General features: G+C 55.2%; 1 protein-coding gene across 1 annotated transcript in view; it reads left to right on the top strand.

The window, feature by feature from the left end:
- The window catches only part of TRIM8 (tripartite motif containing 8), a 14,291-nt gene extending 4,299 nt beyond the window's left edge, over positions 1-9,992 (top strand). The window contains exons 2-6 of the mRNA XM_032281460.1: positions 6,314-6,409; positions 6,741-6,974; positions 7,763-7,794; positions 7,927-8,042; positions 8,416-9,992. Coding sequence (XP_032137351.1) covers positions 6,314-6,409; positions 6,741-6,974; positions 7,763-7,794; positions 7,927-8,042; positions 8,416-9,023 — 1,086 coding nt within the window. The 3' untranslated portion in view covers positions 9,024-9,992. The remainder of the gene's footprint in view (positions 1-6,313; positions 6,410-6,740; positions 6,975-7,762; positions 7,795-7,926; positions 8,043-8,415) is intronic.
- The last annotated feature ends 10,476 nt before the right edge of the window (positions 9,993-20,468 follow it).

Genomic DNA, 20,468 nt, shown 5'->3' on the forward strand with positions numbered 1-20,468 from the left:
GTGTGTGGTGCGTGTGTGTATGCAGGTGTGTGGTGCGTGTGTGTCTGTGCAGATATGTGGTGTGTGTGTATGCAGGCGTGTGGTGCGTGTATGTCTATGCAGGTGTATCTGAGTCTGTGCATTTACAGTTGTGTTTCTGCATCATCCCAGGCATCCCAGAGCAAGGCTGGACATGTTGCTAGGACCCTGTTTCTTGCACTCTCAGAGGTTCAGAGGTGAGAAGAGGTGTTCTCTAGGGGAGGAGATCCCACTGCTTAGGCCAGTGTGGGGTTTGCTCCTGCTTGGAGTAAGGGTATCCTGTGCACATTGCTGGTGGCTGGAGAGGCCACCCTGAGACCCTGGAGAGAATCCTGGGTTTCGTCTCCATTTGTCTGTCTTTGAGTGCACAATGAGAGTGAGGGCTGGCCCGGCTCTGCTGGGGCTGGGACTGGGGCTGGGGTTGTAGCCTGACTTCAGTAGTGCAGACCTACCTCACTGCTCCTCCTCACAGGAGACCATACTCCTGAAGTGGGGTGTGTGTGTGTGCGCACGCGCACAGGCGCATTTGTGGCCACCCTGAGTCTTCATGGAAGGGAGCGCTGGCTTGGCCTTCCTCCCTTGCCCCTGAAAGAGAGCCTCAGGCAGAGGCCCAAGAGGCCTAGCCACCAACCCCCACCCCAGGATCCTGCTGACACGGCCGGGCCCCTGTCATGCCCGCGATATTGATTACTCTGCCTCCTGCAGCCCTGGGTGGCCATGCATCCGTGTCTGTCTGCAAGTGTGTGTGTGCGTATGTGTAGCCAGCATGTCTGGGTTGTGCATCTCGGAGGTGACTGAGTTTTTGCATTTCACATGGGTGTCTCTGAGAAGGCGCAGGTGCCTCACTTAGGTCCCTAGTTGTGCAGCCGTGTCTGCCTGCCTGCTAGTTGAAGTTGAGTGTGCCTTCCTGACTGTTGGCAGCACTAGCGTGCCTCTGTGTGAATACCCACCCAGGTGATCCTTGCTTGGTGGCTATGAGTTTGTCAGGTATCCTGGGACTTCCCCCCACCGTGGGGGTGTTGAGGAAAGGAGGGAAAGACGGGCTTCCCCTTGGGGTGAGCCCGTGGCGGGTATTGGAGGTAGGAGCTAAAAGGGTCCTGTGCTGTTCTGCTGGGCGGTCTGTAGAGGCGGAGCAAGCCCAGCTTGGGCCCCTGCCCTGGGCTGAGCAGGCTGGCCTGGCTGGCCTCCTCCCTGGCTCTGGGAAAGCCTTCCTTCCCGGCTGGCCTGGCATTCAGAACCAGACAAAGGGGGGCTTTCTCTCTCGCCTCTTTGTTCTGCTGCCCCAGAGCGCTGCTCTCTGCATGGCAAAAGCTAATTCCACTCTGCAGCTGGGAAGCCCTCTCTGGGGTCTGCCTGGCTCGCATCTGAGGTGCTGCCTCTCTCCTTGCCCTGGCGCCTGCCCTGGAGCCCCTTCCCTCTGTGGCCTGTGGTCTCCCCAGCCTGGGGTTCACATGGTAGCCCATGGCAGAGGCTCGAGGCATGGAACGGGGGTTTAGGGTAGGCATTAGCTTCTCTGAGGAGAGGGGAGAGTGCTGTGGGCCCAGGGAGAGACGGGGACAGGGACCAGGTGGAGGAGTAAGGGGAGGGTTAGGATGAGATGGCTCTGAGGAGGGAGTTGGAGCCAGAGCTGGAGCTGGTCCTGAGCAGGAAGAAGCTACCCAGCCTCCTCTTCTTGCCCCTCCCTGCCCTGCCCCTCCCACCACCACAGGGGCTGCTGGAGCCTGCCCTGGTCTTGTCTGAAAACCCAGGGACTGCCTCTGTCCCAGTCCCTGGGGCCCTGTTTCCTCCTGACCTTGTTTCTCTTCAAGGTTGACTTGAGGATTTTATTATTATTATTTATTAACTTTTATACAGCCCAGAGTCCCCAAACCTCACCCGTCTGCCCAGTCTAGTCTGGCATCAGAAAATGCCAGCTGGCCTGGCCAGTCAGGCTCCAGAGGGACATGAGGCTTTCCTGGGGCAGGAATGTAGGGGCTTGGGGTTCCCACTCCAGGCTGGGAGGGGAGTCAGAGCAAGCGGCAGCAGAGCTGAGGAGGGGGGCCCAGGTGGTGGAGGGTGGGAATGGCGGCTCCCTCCATTCCTCCTGAGTCTTCATGGGCCCAGGCAAACCACTGAAGGCCTGAGGCCTGACAGGCAGGGCTGGGCTGCGTAGGTTCTCCCGAGGCCCACCTAGTCCCCGTCTCCCTGGAGGCCTGGTGCCTCCAGAGCTTCTAGCCCAGGCCACGTTCCAGCCTGCTCTGCTCCCGTGTGCTCCAGCATACGAAGTCCAGGCCACAAACCTTGCGGGGGCGCTTATAAGGTCCTCCTAGCCCCACCTGCCCTTGTGTACAGTACTTGCTCTGAACTAAGCTGAGAAATCCAGTCCAATCTCAACTATGGGTTTTTCCCAAGTGGGAAATGGGGCCCTGGCTCTTAGCCATTCCCTGGGGAGGTAGATAGGGGTTGCGCTGGAAAGGAGGCTGCTGGTGGTGGGGTCTGGGCTTTGCTTCCTCTGCTCCCTGTCTTCCAGAGTCTTGGCAACCCGATTTGCTTCGTTGGTGAACTGGGGTGGGGTCGCAAAGGGACAGCAGGTGGGGATTTCTCATCTTCCTTCCAGTTTCCCAGGCGCTATCTGTAGCAAGAGCTGGCCCAGAGGGAGAGTGGGCCAGGCCAGTTCGTCTCCTCCCAGTCCTCCCTCGCTGGCATCCCCCAGCCAGCCTCCTTCCCCTTCCTATCCTCACCCCAACCCCTGCAGCAGAGACAGGAGCCTGCTGCAGCAGGCGGGGAAATGAAACCCTCCCACCTGCTAGGGACTGCGGCCTCCCCACACCCCCCACCTCTGTGTGGCCTGGGCTGGTGTCCCACCCAGAGTGCCTGGGGAAGACCCTGCAGGCTCCCAGGGTAGAAATGTTGCTGGGGGAGACCGAGGAAAGCCCAAAAGAAGAGGAAAGGGGCTGAGCACCACCACCTAAGACTGGACAGGAGGGCCCTCCCTCTGTTGTGCCCTGAGGGGTCACTCCTGGGAGGCCTCGGGAGGGATGGGGCAAAGGGGCACCCACCAGCCTGTGGGGCGGGTGTGGACAGCTCCGTTCCAGTCCTTAGGGAAGCTTCACTGGGACTTTGGAGCTGTCTCTTTCCTACCCCTCCCTGGGACTCCCCTGCGTCCGCCCCAAACCAGCTCCTGGTGGGTTTGGTCGAGGAAGCCCGTGGTGCAAGATATGTGGGGCCAGCAGAGCCTTTCAGATATCCTGGGCCCTGGATGGAGGGAGTGGCCTGGACTCTGAGGAGCACTTGGGGGGCCTCCTTGTCCTCCTGAGGGTGGGCATGGGGCAGCCATTGGCAAGAATTTGATGGGACAAGTGTTCCAGGGGAGGTCAGCGGCCTGATGTTCCCAGGGTATCCTGGCCACCTCACCAGGCCTCTCACAATTGTCTGGTGCCTCCAGGGGTCCAGCCTTCCCTGTGAGGGGGTTGGGTCAAGTGCGTTTGCAACTGTGGCTGTACTTACCAGCATGCCTGAGGTGGGCTTAGGGCTCAGGTAGCAAGATGTTCCCACGTGCGTGTGCAGCCGTGTGCCAGGCAGCCCTGCACCTGCCTGTGCATGCTGTGTGTGCTGTCGGGCTCTGACCCTCGGGCTGGCAGCAGATTCCTGGGCCTCTTGGTGCTGCCGGGGGTAGAGCAAGGTCTCTGGTTCTGGTTCTTAGAGGGCCTGTCCTGGGTCACTGAGAGGCTAAGTTGTGTGTGGGCCCCTGGCACCCCAGCTCAGAAGATGAAAGCCTTACCCCCACACCTCCTCCTGCTCCCAGGGTCTTGGTTATTTCCAGAGTAGCCTCCAACACAAAGTGGGGTCTGGCCGAAGTCTCTGGTGATCCTTGGTTTGCCCATATATAAAATGGGCTGGCGGATGAGGAAGGGATTGACAGTAGCTTGTCTTGTTGTGAGGGGGAGCTGGGTGTGGCAGGGTGGGGGTCATGGAGTTGAACTGGAGGGTTACTCTGAGGCCCCCACAGAGGAAGAATGAGAACCGCTCCTTGCTACATGGACACTTACTGGGACTGTCTGTGGTTACACAGAGCTACTTTGTGAATTTTATTGTGTGTGTGGAACCCGCAGCTTATTGAGTGAATTTGTTATGCATCTCAGGCCGCTCAGGCCTTTGTGTGGCCTGGCTCTGAAGAGAGGTGGAGAAAGATGCAGCAAATCCCCGTTCTTAAGAGGCCTTGAGTCTTATGGGGAGATGAGACCATGGTTTGTGAGACAATTGGAAGACTCCAGAATAATGCTGTCTAATAGAATTTCTGCGATGATGGGAACATTTTGTAGCTTTAGTATCTGAGACCAGTGATATGTAGGTACTGGGCACTTGAAATGAAGCTGGTGCATGAGGAACTGATATTTAACTTATTTTATTTAGTTATTTCTTGAGATGGAGTCTCACTCTGTCACCCAGGCTGGAGTGAAATGGTGTGATCTTGGCTCACCGCAACCTCCACCTCCAGGGTTCAAGCAGTTCTCCTGCCTCAGCCTCCTGAGTAGCTGGGATTACAGGCGTGCACTGCCATGCCTGGCTAATTTTGTATTTTCAGTAGAGATGGGGTTTCTCCATGTTGCTCAGGCTGGTCTCAAACACCCGACCTCATGTGATCCACCCACTTCGGCCTCCCAAAGTGCTGGTATTACAGGCATGAGCCAACGCGCCTGGCCTTATTTTTGATTTTTCGTTAACTTGGATTTAAATCGCCACATATGACCAGTGGCTACCATATTGGATAGCATAGCCTGAGAGGGAGGGCAGAATGGGACAGCCAGGACAGGGAGGGACCTGTATAGCCTCAGAGCAGCAGTCATGGAAAGTTTCCTAGAGGAGTGGGGACTTAAGTTGGGCCTTGAAGGATAGACAAGGGGAGGGAGGGGGCACTGTGGGCTGCAGAAGAACGTACCTAGAGCTGCAGGCAGTTTCCATGTGCAGAGTTGGGGACAGGATACCAACCCAGCTAGCTGGAAGAGTCAGGGCGCAAAAGACCCTTCATTGCCGTGCTAAAGTAGTTGACAGGAGGGAGTCATTGAGAGATTCTGAGCATGGGAGAAAGCCTGTCTGAAGAGGCATACCTGGTGAGAGGAGCGCAGGAGAGGGGGGTGGCTGGGAGGCGAGGTGTTGTAGGGACAGGAGATTATGAGCTGAGAAGAGCAGCTTGGTCCAGCACCTTCCAGCAGCCTGGCCTCGGGTCTTAGGAGAGCCCAAATCTCCTTTCTGCCTGGGTCCCACTGAGGGGCTAAGGGAGCTGACCAGGACTCCAGAGTCCTAGCGCTCGGTTTTTAGAACAAGGGAGCGGGTGGCTGGCTTGATGCCCCCTAATGTAAGGCAAGTATAAGGTGAGATCTTTGGACCGGGCCAGAGGCTAGTGCAGCTTTGGAAGGGAATTTGACCCCCTGCATCTTAGGATACTCATCTCTCTCTTTTTTTTTTTTTAAATTCACCTGAGTGCAGGTGGGCTAAGGCCGAAAAGGGCGTTAGCAGGGTACTCATCTCTCAGACGATGTGCTCCAGGACTCAGAGGCAGCAGGGCCTGGGTCAGAATAGACCCTGCTGCCAGATCACCTGGGTTTGTGCCCCAGCTCTGCTGTTTACAAGCTGTGCGACTATGGACAAATGACTTAACCTTTCTAGGCTTCAGTTATCTTTTCTGTGAAATGAGAATAATGATAGTACTTACCTCATATCATTACTGGTATGATTAGATAAATCTGTACAGGAAAAGTACTTAGAACAGAAGTTGGTCTAACCCTGCTCTCAGAAAGCTCAGCATTTAAATATGCATGGGGGCTAGGCATGGTGGCTCACACCTATAATCCCGGCACTTTGGGAGGCCGAGGCAGGCAGATCATTTTAGGTCAGGAGTTTGAGACAAGCCTGGCCAACATAGTGAAACCCCATCTCTACTAAGTATACAAAAAAATGAGTTGGGCATGGTGGCACATGTCTGTAATCCCAGCTACTTGGGAGGCTGTGGCAGGAGAATCCTGCCTTAAACCGGGGAGGTGGAGGTTGCAGTGAGCTGAGATCACGCCAGCCTGGGCAACAGAGTGAGACTCCATCTAAAAAAATAGTGTAAATAAATATATATACATTGGAAGCTATTCTGGGGAGAGCTGGGAACAGGCCTCTGTGATTGCAGGGGGCCAGAGGGGCTGGGTGGCAGAGGCTTGGTGACATCCAGGTCAAAGGATCCATAGGATGGGTGTGTGGTGTAGAGGGAAGCATAGGTCAGGATTGGGGCCACAGCCCCTCTGATACCCCCACCCAACTGTCCCTGCAGAAGATGCTCATGAAGCAGCAGGACCGGCTGGAGGAGCGAGAGCAGGACATTGAGGACCAGCTGTACAAACTCGAGTCAGACAAGCGCCTGGTGGAGGTAGCTAAGCCCAAGGCCATGCTACAGGGTGGGTGGGGGGTGGCTTGGATGCAGGGCTTTGGGTGAGTTCCTTACTAAGGTTTGACTGTGTGGCTCTGTGCCAGACCCCTCTGTCAGTCATTCAGTGAACTGTTCTGGATGCTCACTGGTACCAGGAGATGCTGGCCCAGAGCCCTGTGCTAGCAGTGGGGACTGGCAAGTCAGACCTTGCCCCTGGGAGCCTGGGGCAGCCTGGCTACTTGGGAGATTCTAGGATGTGAGATGGGTGAGGGGGGCCACCAAAGGTCTCCAGGGCTCACCTTCCCGGCCACTCCTGTTCCTGTACTCACAGGAGAAAGTGAACCAACTGAAGGAAGAAGTTCGGCTGCAGTACGAGAAGCTGCACCAGCTGCTAGATGAGGACCTGCGGCAGACAGTGGAGGTCCTGGACAAGGCCCAGGCCAAGTTCTGCAGCGAGAACGCAGCGCAGGCGCTGCACCTCGGGGAGCGCATGCAGGAGGCCAAGAAGCTGCTGGGCTCCCTGCAGCTGCTGTTCGATAAGACAGAGGATGTCAGCTTCATGAAGGTGGGCTGGGCCCAGGACCAGGCTGGCGGCACCCAGAGGGCTGTTCCCAAATTGGGGTCTGCAGTTTCCCCCACCGGTAGCTCACATGCCCTTCCCTGTGGGGCCAGACTACATGGGTTCAAATCCACCTGCCTGTTCTTTCTAGCTCTGTGACCTTGGGCAAGTCATAGGTACACTCGGGCCTTGCTTACTCACCTACAAAGTGGTATTGACAATACAGGTCTACTCTTCTTTATCCACAATTCCATATTTAAAAAACATCTCTGAAAACTGACAGAAACAAATCTGTCATCTAATTTAACAGCGAAAATGGACCTGAACTGATGTTAGGCAGTTGATGGTTTTTATCTCATGTGGTATGAAAATTCAAACATTTTGCTGCAGAAATGTTGATGGATTGGACTGTGGTGTCTTGCTGGGGATGGTATGTAATATATGATACAGGCACTATATTCTCCTTCTAAAATCCAAAAAATTCCAAATTCTAAAATACATCTGGCCCCAAAAACTTGAGCTAAAACAGTGTGGTGGGCTGCAGCACCCATCTCCTTGGCAGCTGTGTGGGTGAAGTTATGAACACACAGAAAACACCAACAACGCCTGGGTCACGTGGCAAGAGCTCAGTAAATGTTAGCTCTTCTTCCACAAATGGTGACCCCCACCTCTCCACCTTCTGTCCAGAATCAGAAGATCCACCCAGCTTGGGGAAGGTTGGGGGGCGCAGCTTCTGTCTTCCCCTCTCCCCGAGCTGCCTTTTCCACTGACTGACTCTTTTCTTTCCCCAATAGAACACCAAGTCTGTGAAAATCCTGATGGACAGGTGAGCTGACAGCCCCAGCCCTCCCCGAGGCACATCCTGGGGAGGACAGAGGGGCCAGGCCCATGGCGGGGAGGTAGGGCGGGCTCACCGGTGATGCCTCCTCACAGCAGAGGCCCCGTCCACTGCCCCCAGGACCCAGACCTGCACAGGCAGCAGCCTTTCCCCCCCTAAGATCGGCCACCTGAACTCCAAGCTCTTCCTGAACGAGGTGGCCAAGAAGGAGAAGCAGCTGCGGAAGATGCTAGAAGGTGAGGGTGGGGTGTTCCACCAAAGGGAGAGAGGGCCCTTTGGGCAGGGGTTCAGCGCCAGAGCCTTCCCACCCCCCACCCACGAGAGGCAGTGTGACCCAGTCCGGGAGACCTGTCCTCACATCCTAGCTTTGCCACTTGTAGCTGTGGGACTGTGGGTAAGCCACATGACCGCTCAAAATCTGTGTTTCTTCAGCTTAAAGTGGGCGTATAACTATTTTCTCCCTCCTAATGGTAGAGGAGCAAGCATCACCTGAGATGTGACATGCTTGGGCCTCTAGGAGTCAAAGGTCCCCAGGTCCAACCCAGGGGAGAGGAGACCTGGGTTGCTTGGGGTGGGAGCTTTGGCGACTTTTACCCCAATTCTCCACAGGCCCCTTCAGCACGCCAGTGCCCTTCCTGCAGAGCGTCCCCCTGTACCCTTGCGGCGTCAGCAGCTCTGGGGCGGAAAAGCGCAAGCACTCAACGGCCTTCCCGGAGGCCAGTTTCCTAGAGACGTCGTCGGGCCCTGTGGGCGGCCAGTACGGGGCGGCGGGCACAGCCAGCGGTGAGGGCCAGTCTGGGCAGCCCCTGGGGCCCTGCAGCTCCACGCAGCACTTGGTGGCCCTGCCGGGCGGCGCCCAACCAGTGCACTCAAGCCCCGTGTTCCCCCCATCGCAGTATCCCAATGGCTCCGCCACCCAGCAGCCCATGCTCCCCCAGTATGGCGGCCGCAAGATTCTCGTCTGTTCTGTGGACAACTGTTACTGTTCTTCCGTGGCTAACCATGGCGGCCACCAGCCCTACCCCCGCTCCGGCCACTTTCCCTGGACAGTGCCCTCACAGGAGTACTCACACCCGCTCCCGCCCACACCCTCCGTCCCCCAGTCCCTTCCCAGCCTGGCGGTCAGAGACTGGCTCGACGCCTCCCAGCAGCCCGGCCACCAGGATTTCTACAGGGTGTATGGGCAGCCGTCCACCAAACACTACGTGACGAGCTAACGCCACGCAGGCGGCGGGGCGCTTGGGAACCTTCCCCCTCCCACCCTGGCCCCCGGGCTCGGGAGTTATGCATCCAGAGACCTGCCCTTCTACCTTCCTCTCCTCCCCTCTTCCTCATTCCATGCCCTAGGTCTTTTCCTTTTGGATTTTGTTTTTTTGGCTTTGTTTTTGATTTTTTTTTATTACGAATCTCCTGGACGCAGAGGTGACAGAGGTAGCTGGCCTGGGCCGGGACCGCAGGTGGCCCTGGAGATGGGAAAGTGTCTGTGTGGAGGCGCTGAGCTCTCTCTCGGTCTCTCCTTTTTTCCTCTACTCCTTCCTCTTCACACCCCCGTGGCTGGAAGGAGCCTCAGTTCCCTGAAAGCTCAGGGGTCCCACCCTTCTTACCCGCCCAGCAGGAATGCCCAGGGCCTCCGGCTTGTTTCTCATGTTTTTCTTTTGGGCAATTTGATCACTGATCGAGTAAGGAATGACCTTTAGATTGTGGGACTTTTGTTTTTGTTTTTGTTTTTTTAATTTTGTTAAACCAAGAATTATTTCTCCTGCTTCTTTCTCCTCACCATCGTCCCAGACGGAGTTCAAAGGCCACTTCTCAAGCAGCTTTTGGCACCTTCAGCCTCAGAGTGGAATCTTTTAAAGACAGGAACCCTATGTCCAGGAAAGGGGAAAGGAACTTTGCCAATGATAGTGACCACAGCAAAAGCAAATAATAATAATATTAATAATAATAAAGAGAAATAAAAAATAATAAAATAAAAAACAATAGCACAGCCCTTGTTGAGGTCAGCAGGGAGGAGGGGCTGCCCGGAGTTGGGTCCTTGCCTGGATTTTGACACAGCAACTTCCTGTAGTGAGCACTTTGTATGAATCGTGGACTTCCTGTGCTCAAGGCACAGGTATTTATTCTGTAATCTGTCTAGAGCACACACTGAAATCCAACCTTCTAATAAACATGATGGCGCAGTCCCACTCCCTGCCTCGCCTATTCCCCCGACTCCTGCAGGCCTGGGATCTTCAGGCATCGGTGTGAGGAGGGGCCCTGCTCTCATTGCCTTGGTTTTGCCCTCCTGGGTCCAGCTGGTACCAGGCCGGTGAATGTCAGATCCTCAGGCACTGACTGTCTGCTGTTGGCCTTGGGTTCATTTGACAAATATTTGCCCTGGGCCTTCTAGGCCCAGCCCCATGCCACCCGGGCCCTGGCATCTCTTTGAGGTTCTGCCAGTGTGCTCTTAGCTGAGACAGACAAAGGAGAAACACCTTTCTATGAGTTTTGCAAAGTTTACCTCCTTCAGGCCACAAATATTTGAGAGCACAGTACCTGCCAGGCAGTAGTGCAAGGCCGTGGGCATAGAGACAGAACAAACCCCGTCCTCTTGGAATGGGCTCGAGCTGGGCCTTGGCCCCCATAGGGAGAGGGGACCACTCAGGTCCATACTTCCTTTGGACTTGAGGCTTTGGCCTTGGGAGGGGTGGAGGTGGGGTGGCAAGATGAAAAAGACATCCTGCCCCCATCCACTGTGGCAGAGCTTCTCAGTCTCAAGCACATCTTGGGAGCTCATTAAAAGGGCTAATTTCTTGCTGTGGCTCAAGTCTGTAATCCTGATACTTTGGGAAACGAAGGCAGGCAAATTGCTTGAGCTCAGGGGTTCGAGACCAGCCTGGGCAACATGTTGAAGCCCTATTTCTACAAAAAATACAAAAATTAGTCGGGCATGATGGTGCACACCACACCTGTGGTCTCAGCTACTTGGGAGGCTGAGGTGGGAGGATTGAGCCTCGGAGGCAGAGGTTACAGTGAGCCTAGATCAAGTTACTGCACTCCAGCCTGTGTTACAAAGCGACAGAGTGAGATCCTGTCTCAAAAAGAAAATAGTAGGGGCGCTGATTCCTGAGGCCCAGCTTAGACTCTGGGAATCTCTGAGAGCCCAGGAATTTGCATGTTTAACTCTTGGCAATTCTGATACATCCTGGGGCTGGAGAAGTGCTGCCGTGAGGGGTTGGCCAGGGTCCTCCCTGCTGCTTGTCACAGACACCACTGGGGGGAGAGGAAGCTGGGACACCCCAAGGCCCTTCTCTGGAGAGGAGCCTCATCTTCAAAAGGGCTCCGGTTGTTGCCTGATGTTCTGCGCGGAGCTGTACATCCACAGCCCGTGCCCTCCTTCCATACTCTGCTGGGTGCCTAGCTGTTTTTAATCTTGTCTGGGCAGAATCAGGGCCTAAATGCCACCCCACTTCAGGAAGCCCAGGGACAAGGCAGAGAGCCTTATAAAGTCTCACGCCGGCCAGGCGCAGTGGCTCAAGCCTGTAATCCCAGCACTTTGGGAGACCAAGGCAGGCGGATCACCTGAGGTCGGGAGTTCAAGACCAGCCTGGTCAACATAGTGAAATTTCATCCCTACTAAAAATACAAAAATTTGGTGGGCGCCTGTAGTACCATCTACTGGGGAGGCTGAGGCAGGGAAATCACTTGAACCAGGGAAGTGGCGGTTGCAGTGAGCTGAGATGGTGCCACTACACTCCAGCCTGGGCAACAGAGCCAGACTCCATCTAAAAAAAAAAAAAGTCCTATGCCAGTGGTCCAAGCCTCACTGACCCCTAGCCACCCCTCCCCTCAGAAAAATAAAGGCTTGCTGAGCACATTGGCTCACACCTGTAATCCCGGCACTTTGAGAGGCTAAGGTGGATGGATCACTTGAGTCCAGGAGTTCGAAACCAGCCTGGGCAACATGGCAAAACCTCATCTCTACTGAAGACACGAAAATTAGCCAGGTGTGGTGCTGCATGCCTGTGGTCCTAGCTACTCCGGAGGCTAAAGTGGGAGGATTGCTTGATTGGGGCTGGGAGGTAGAGGTTGCAATGAGCTGAGATTGTGCCACTGCACTCCAGCCTGGGCAACAGAAAAAAAAAAAAAAGGAAAGAAAGCAAAATAAAGACTTTGGGGCTGGCCAGACCAAACCACAGTCTTGGTCTTGCTAACTGCTTCCGCCTTCCTGCCCTGTGGAAGTAGAGGATGACTTGGGTGGGGTGCTGGACCTCTGCTTCACTGTTTCCCTCCCGCTGTACCTGTTTGGGGCTGAAGGGTGATGCCTGGGGGCAGGTGCCAGTGGACAGTCACTTCACTCCACTGACATCTGCTTCTGTCTTACTGTCCCTTTCTCTAGTTCTCAGGAGCCCTGGGACATCCCCATGCCAAGAGTTGGGAGCTAAGACAGAAAGCTGCTCAATTTCTTTCCCACTTGGCCTAGTTTTGTTTCAGCTGAGGGGAGAGACCCTTTCTCCAGGTACATTAATCCACTGAGATCTGGAGGGGACATTCTGATGGGAGTGGGATGGGCTCGAGCCCCCCATGTCCCAGCTTTGAAGCCCACCCGAGAATGACATGCTCAGGCACACATCTATAGGTGAAGCAGCAGCTGCCCAGAGTTGGCTTGGGGTGTCCCTAGGCAGCCAGGGAAGCAGGGAGACGCTAACCCACCCAGCTGTCCCCAGCCACCCAGCTGGCCCTGGTTTTGTAGGAGCAGCTGTCACCTAGCTTCCAAAAGGGGTCAGGGGCAAGAGGAGGCCCAGAAAGAGCTGAAGCTGCCCCAGGAAACAGGCCCATTCAGAAGGCATCGGAGGGGCCTTCTCTGCCCTGAACTGGTGGCCCCTTGGAGGGCTGGCTGCAGCCACAGGTGCCCCAGTACCCGGCCCTCCCCTCCTGCCTTCCCCCAGAGGCCATCACGCCTCCCCTTTCCGGGAAAGGCTGGGGATCCAACCGCGTCTCCCCACCCCACAGACCGGGGCGGCTCCTGTGGCCCAGATGTGCTGAGCCCGCAGGGAGGCCACCGCGCGGGAGGGGGCTGGGTGGTTTCCTTTGCCACCCCATCCCCTGCCGGCCCCAGCTCTTTCATGTCGCCGTCCTCCCCCACCCAGCCCGGAGCTGAGCAGCTGGGCCGCTCCTGCCCCCTCCCTCGGCCTTGCTCCCAGCTGTCTTTGGGGTGGGGCAGGGCAGCTGGGGAACAGCTGCAAGGCAGGAGACTGGGGGGTGTCGGGTGGCCCCTGCAACTGCCGGAAACAGTCTCCGGGCCAAGAAGGGGGTCCAAAGGGTGGGGGTGGGGAGGGCGAGGCCTGAGGGATGATCAACTTCACCACCTCTCCCAGTGCATCTGGCCATGGAGACTCTGGCTCAAAGCCCCCTCCCAGCTTCAAAGGGCACCCTGGGGTGGGAGGCGGGAGAGGAGGGTGGATGTCCTGACCCACTGAGTCAGCACCCCAGGGCCTCTCCAAGCTGAGACTCCACATTCTAACCTCACCTCGGGGTTCTTACAGGTCCTGCTCACACTCCCCACTAAGATCCTGTCATTGTCACCACAGCCTTCCTCAGACACCCTCATCTCCCATCCGATGATCATAGAGAACCAATTCCACTACCCCACCTCTGCAGCCTGTAAATTCTGGGTGAGGAGGGTCTGGAGGGAGGATCAGAGGCTTGTCCTTCCCCAGCCTCCCACTCTGGCCTACTAAGAAATGGGAACTGGGCTGACCCTACGGAAGTGTGGGGGGTGAAGGGGCTGGAGCCGTGATCCCGGGGTATCCCCAGAGAGACATCACCACACTGCAGCCCCTCTTCTAAGGTGATCCCAGCATTTTAGAGGCTGAGGCAGGAAGATCCCTTGAGCTCAGTAGTTTGAGACCAGCCTGGGCAATATAGGGAGATCCTGTGTCTACAAAAAAAAATTAAAATATTAGGCTGGGCACAGTGGCTCATGCCTGTAATCCCACTTTGGGAGGCCAGGGTGGGTGGATCACTTGAGGTCAGGAGTTCGAGACGAGCCTGGCCACATGGTGAAACCCCAACTCTACTAAAAATAAAAAAATTACCTGTGTGCAGTGGTGGGCGCCTGTAATCCCATCTACTAGGAAGCCTTAGGCAGGAGAATCGCTTGAACCCAGTAGGCAGAGTTTGCAGTCAGCCGAGATCATGCCACTGCACTCCGGCCTGGGTGACAGAGTGATACTCCACATCAAAAGACAAAAAAACTTTTAATTTCGCTTGACATGGTGGCACGTGCCTTTGGTCCCAGCTACTCATCGGAGGATGAGGCAGGGGATGACTTGAGTGCTGGAGGATCCCTTGAGCCCAGGAGATCAAGGCTGCAGTGAGTTGTGATTGCACCACTGAACGCCAGCCTGGGTGACAGAGCGAGACCCTGTCTCAAGTAAAAACAAAATAAAATGCAGTAATAAAATAAAATGAAATATAAAGTAATAGTCTCCCTGCATGTTTTTGGAAAATTCTTCCTTGGAGGAGCTTTAGAAACAATGGTCTCCAGAACCCAGATTCTGGTACTGGTTCTAGAATCCTCTGAGTCCTGTTTCTTTGAGTTAAGAGGGCAAGGAATGAAATTGAGAGCACTCTTAGATTGCTTCTGTCCTATACTCTGTGCAGAAGTGCTGGAGCAGGGCCTGAGGTTCAGGCTTTTCCAGGGCTGAGATTCAGAATCTTCTTTGGAGGCTGGGAGGAATGGGATATACTTCAGAGTATGGGGCAGAGGCTGCTAGGGTTGAGGAGCTAATGGTGAGACGGGATCCACCTGGACCGGGAAGGGCTGGCCCCAACACCATGAGCTTCTTCCTTCAGCTTCTGTCTTCTTTCCCAACACTCTCCCCTCCCACCTGAATCCAAAGTCTCTTCCCTTCCAGGGTAGCATGTGTTCCATCCCTGCTGGAATTCCTGCACAGCTCACAACCTCAGGATGTCACTGTCACAATGAAAGTTCTCAACATAACCAATAGAAAGCCAAGGGATAGAGCTCTGGTCTTTACATCTATTCTCTCTTTTTTTTATTGAAACAGAGTCTCGCTCTGTCATCCAGCCTGGAGTGCAGTGGCCTGGGCTTAACCAGAGCTCTGCACTTGGGGGGTCTTCAGATCTTTCCTTCACGAGGGACCAGTTTTCTTTCATTGTTCTGTGGTTAATGCCTCTCAACTGTAGCACACTGGGATATTTATGACTTCTCCTTGCACTAGATCTTCAATAATTGGCTCTTTCTTGAGAGAGAAACGCATCTGCTCTGTGATATAGATTACTTTTTTATTATTTACACCGAGGCAAGCAGGGGCGATAGCTACGGCGGTGTGCAGCTTGTAGCATGTGGGCTTAGAGAGGGCACAGAATGGCTGGGGGCAGTGGCTCATGCCTGTAATCCCAGCACTTTGGGAAGCCAAGGTGGGAGAATCACCTGAGTTCAGGAGTCCAAGACCAGCCTGACCAACATGGCGAAACCCCGTCTCTACTAAAAGTATAAAAATTAGCCGGGGCTGGGCGCGGTGGCTCAAGCCTGTAATCCCAGCACTTTGGGAGGCCGAGGTGGGTGGATCACGAGGTCAAGAGATCGAGACCATCCTGGTCAACATGGTGAAACCCCGCCTCTACTAAAACTACAAAAAATTAGCTGGGCATGGTGGTGCATGCCTGTAATCCCAGCTACTCAGGAGGCTGAGGCAGGAGAATTGCCTGAACCCAGGAGGCGGAGGTTGCAGTGAGCCGAGATCGCGCCATTGCACTCCAGCCTGGGTAACAAGAGCGAAACTCCGTCTCAAAAAAAATAAAATAAAATTAGCCGGGCGTGGCGGTACGCACCTGTAGTCTCAGCTACTCAGGAGGCGGAGGCAGGAGAATTGCTCGAACCTGGGAGGCGGAGGTTGCAGTGAGCTGAGATCTCACCACTGCACTCCAGCCTGGGCGACAAGAGCAAGACTCTGTCTCAAAAAAAGACAAAAAGAGACGGCATAGAATTCCAGCTCAGAAGTAGAATGCGGGGAGGGGTGTTCCAAGAACTGAGTATAAGGGAGATGTGGACTTCTGGTCCACCAGCAGTGAGTCATTTGACATATAAATGTCCTGGGCCTGGCACAGTGCCTCATGCCTGTAATCCTGGCACTTTGGGAGGCCAAGGCAGGTGGATCTCCTGAGGTCAGGCGTTCAAGACAAACCTGGCCAACATAGTGAAACCCCATCGCTACTAAAAATAAAAAAATTTACTGGGCGTGGCGGCAGGGGCCTATAATCCCAGTTACTCAGGAGGGTGAGGCAGGAGAATCACTTGAACCCAGGAGGCGGAGATTACAGTGAGCCGAGATCATGCCATTGCTCTCCAGCCTGCATGATAAGAGCAACACTCCACCTAAAAAAAAGTACATAAATAAAAATAAATGTCCCGGCTGCCTGGTTGTGAACTGGATGTTGCCATCAGACACTATCCGTGTGCACGCCTGTTGCAGGGCACTGAGCTGGGAGGGGGCATGGATGCAAACAGGCAGATTGTGGCCTAAGAGGGATTTACCAGCCACACCAAATGCCAGCCCTGCCGGCTGCGGCTCCCCAGGCTCCACCCAGCACACCGTATGCTGAAAGTCAGCCCTCCGAGCCTGTGTGCTTCCATGCCCCACTGGCTTCGGACTTGCTGACCCTTCTGCCTGGACTGACTCCCTAGCCTCAAAGTCTCACCTCTGTGTAGCCCTCCTGCACCCACCCCCTTTGCAGAGAGTGGCTGAGGGGTAATGAGACGATGCCTGTGAGCGCCAGGTCTGGTGCTGGCATGGCCGGCTTTCAAGTGTCAATAGCTGTCACGATGTTTACGTTCCTTTGGCCCAACCATACTACCATGCACTTTGCTCCCTTGCTTGGGATTGTAACTAATGTAGTTCACAGGTTAGGTTGCAAGCTGCCTGGCTTCATGTCCAAATAGCCTGTGAGTGCCTAGAGGACATGAATGTGAGTCGGCTCTGATTTTTTTTTCAGAGCCTAGCACAGTGCCTGTTTGTTTGTTTGACTGATTCATTCATTCATCCAACAAGCCACTATTGAGCTCCTTCTTGTGCCAGCCATTGCTCCAGTGTCAGGGATATAGCAGTGAACAAAACACACTCTGCCCTCTTGGAGCTGATCATCTGTGGGGAAGAGCTAGATGAACAACACTAAAGAAGTCACTGTGAGAGGCCAGGTGCAGTGGCTTACGCCTGTAATTTCAGCACTTTGGGAAGCTGAGGTGGGCGGATTGCCTGAGCTCGGAAGTTCGAGACCAGCCTGGGCAACACAGTGAAACCCCGTCTCTACTAAAAATACAAAAAAATTAGCCAGGTGTGGTGGGTGCCTGTAGTCCCAGCTACGCAGGAGGCTGAGGCAGAAGAATTGCTTGAACCCAGGAGGCAGAGGTTGCAGTGAGCTGTGATCGCACCACTGCACTCCAGCCTGAGTGACAGAGCGAGACTCCATCTCAAAACAAAACAAAAAAAAGTCAGCATGAGTTGGTGATAAGTACGGTCCAGGAAGCCAAAGCAGGTGGGGGCACAGGGGCTGCCAGGAGGGGAGGTGGTGTGGAAGTGTTTATAGGGAAGGCTGGGTAAAGTCTGGCTGAGGAGGTGGCATTGAGCAGAAACCTCAAGAATGTGAGGGGGCAAGATCTGGGGGATATTTGGAGCGAGAGTGTTCCTGGCAGAGAGAACCAGCACAAAGGTCTCAGGCAGAAAATGTTGTTTCAGGAACAATCGGGGGTGAGGGCAGCTGGAAAGAGCTGGGAGTGGGACAGAGTAGCGAGTGATGAGGTCAGACAGGCAGTGAGGGGCAGGGCAGGGCACAGGTCATGGGAGGGGTTTTGCCTCTGCTCAAGAGGTACTTGCTGGCTGGAGAGTTTCACAGGTAGAGGGTTGGAGGGTAGGACTTGAATCATGCTTTAAAGGAAGGGAACGCTCAAAAGAGGGGGCAGATATCCCAGGGGGGAGGTTGCTGTGAGCACAGGTGGGAAAAGGAAATTGTGGGGATTATGCTTGGGGGAGTAGTGAGGATAGATCTGGGCACAAGGGCTGTGTGGAGTCCATGGCTGATAAGTCATTAAAAAGGTTTGGGGAGGCCGGGCGCAGTGGCTCACACCTGTAATCCCAGCACTTTGGGAGGCCGAGGTGGGTGGATCACCTGAGGTCAGGAGTTTGAAACCAGCCTGGCCAACATGGTGAAATGCTGTCTCTACTAAAAATACAAAAAATTGCCTGGTGTGGTGTGGTGCCATGCACCTGCAGTCCCAGCTATTCGGGAGGCTGAGGCAGGAGAACTACTTGAACCCTGGAGGCAGAGGTTGCAGTGAGCTGAGATTGTGCCACTGCACTCCAGCCTGGGTGACTGAGCGAGACTCTGCCTCCAAAAAAAAAAAAAAAGGTTTGGGTCAGATCAGCCGGGCCTTGGATAACAGGATAAATGTTTTGGCTTGAGGGATTCATGGCAGCAGGGCCTCTGAAGGCATCTGAGCAGAGGACTGCATTTTAACAACTGCGCTAACTCCTCGACGGAATGGAGTCCAGACCAGGCTGGGAGACAGTGGGAGGACCAAGGGAGAGACAGGAGGGGTGCAGGGTGTACCTTTAACCCAGTCTAAGGAGTAGGAAGAGGGGTGGCTGGGTGTCCAGGTCCTGCTGCTCAGCTAAGGGATGAAAGCCTGGATCAGGCCTTCCCCTTCCCTGCCAGCTAGCCATGGGCCTCAGAGTCAGCAGAAAATCCCGGCTCCAGGGAGGAGGCGGCGTGAAGCCAGGAGCTGCTGAGGGAGCACTGGCAGCAAGATGCCATTGTACATCCGCAATCAAGATGCTTCAGAGGAAATCAAAAGCACCAACTGGGGAAATGATGTGTGCACTCTCTCTCTCAAACACACATACAAACTTCTGCCTCCAAAATGGGTCAAGTGAAGGCTGTGGGCGTGGGTTGGGGAGGGAGGGCTGGGAGAAGTGGGGGCCCAGGGAGCCCAGGAGCAGGCTAGGGCCTGGTGCCCACTCACCGTCCTGGCATAGGGGATGGCAGCAGCTGCAGGGTGGGGCGGGATGTGAAGATAAATATACACCTCCCATGCATATGGATCATGCTCACAGCTGCCCCGCTTGCTTAGTGTTCATTAGGAGCAACTGTTTCAGGAGCAGTGGCAGGCGGGCGGGAGAGGGTGACGTGCCCATTCACAGACGGGGGGTAGGGGGGCTGCCTGCAGCTGTGCAGATGCCTCCCCCAACTGCCTGGATCAGCATCTCAGCCCCTGAATGCCCCTTCCTCCCGCTTTTTCTTCTCCCGACCTGCTGCTGTGCCAGATCTGGAGGTCTCAGGGCGGGAAAGGGGCCTGGGGCATGAGTGAGGATGAAATCCAGGCTGCATCCCCATAGGAGCTACGGAGAGTGAAGGGAGAGTTGGGCTGGATTGGATCCCTTGGTCCAGGATGGGCTGTTGTTTACAAACCAAAGCATCTTATCCCTTCTTCCCAGAAGCCATCTGTAGCATTCCGGTAGGAAAATGGCTTTGGCACTGTCCCTCTGGAGGCTCGAGGGGAGCCCATTCCTATGTGACAGCCTTAGACCAGGCTCCCACCAGAGGCAATCCAAAGGGGCTGCGGTGGGTGGACCGGCATCATTCTGCAGGATTCTGACGTCCTGGCAGCAAGTAGGGCTGGGGAAGGAGTATGCTGGGCTCCGATCCTGGAGCAGGTGCTCCAGGTGGGCCTGGGCCTGGGCGGGGGGAGTGCCAAGACTCAGGCCCAGGGAGGCGTCTGGCTGGTGTCATAGGCAGGTCCAAGTGCAGCTGTACAGCTCGTGCCCTACCCAAGGGAACTGGCTGAGGGGCCTACAGCTGGTGCCATGCCTGTACTCTGGTGTGGGACATCCTCTCCCACATGGGTCAGTGGTGGCCTGGGTGACAGGCCTCTCTAGTGTTAGGAACGTGCATTCCACTAACAAGGCCCAGAGGACCTGCCTATGGACGGAGCCTGTGTGTCTCCTACGGTCGGTCGGCTCTTTTTCCTCCTGCTCCAGTGGTCTTAGGGCGCTCCTAGGGCCGCGCCTCCAGAGAGCTGGCATAGGGGCTTCTGAGCCCTGGGTGGGAGTTGAGGCAGCTGATCCAGGCCAGAGCCACAACTGCAGCAGCCTCCCCAGGCCCTTTCCTTGGTTGTAAAGGTAGGGCTGGGCACTTCCTGTCCCCTCTACTGGTGGCATCAGAGCAGCAGCTGACTCTGGGACAGGGTCTTCTAGATCCTGAAAACAGAATGAGTGGCAAAGGGCAAGTGCTGCTTCCCACCAACCTCCCTGGGGTGACATCCTGGAATAAAATGGGCTTTCAGCAAGCAGGCTGGCGGGAATCGCAGTCAAGCCATTTCCTAGCTGTGTGACTCTGGGCAAGTGACTTAACCTTTGTGAGCATCGGTTACGCCATCTGGGAACTAGGGACAGTAAATGGCTATCTTGTAGGCTCATCAAAGGATGAGACCCACTAATGATTCAAAGGAGAAGCAGCTGGCTTAGCTAAATGGGATTCTGCCCCCCAACCCTCTACCTCTCAGCTTCAGGTATCCAAGCAAATTCTCCCTGCCCGCTTCTGGACGCAGCTTGCTCTCTGCAGTTCTGTCATTAATATTTCATTTCTTTAGCAAAGGCTTTTTG

The sequence above is a fragment of the Sapajus apella genome, unplaced genomic scaffold (genome assembly GCF_009761245.1).
Source record: "Sapajus apella isolate SASKATOON/1434 unplaced genomic scaffold, GSC_monkey_1.0 scaffold13, whole genome shotgun sequence".
NCBI classification, from domain to species: domain Eukaryota; kingdom Metazoa; phylum Chordata; class Mammalia; order Primates; family Cebidae; genus Sapajus; species Sapajus apella.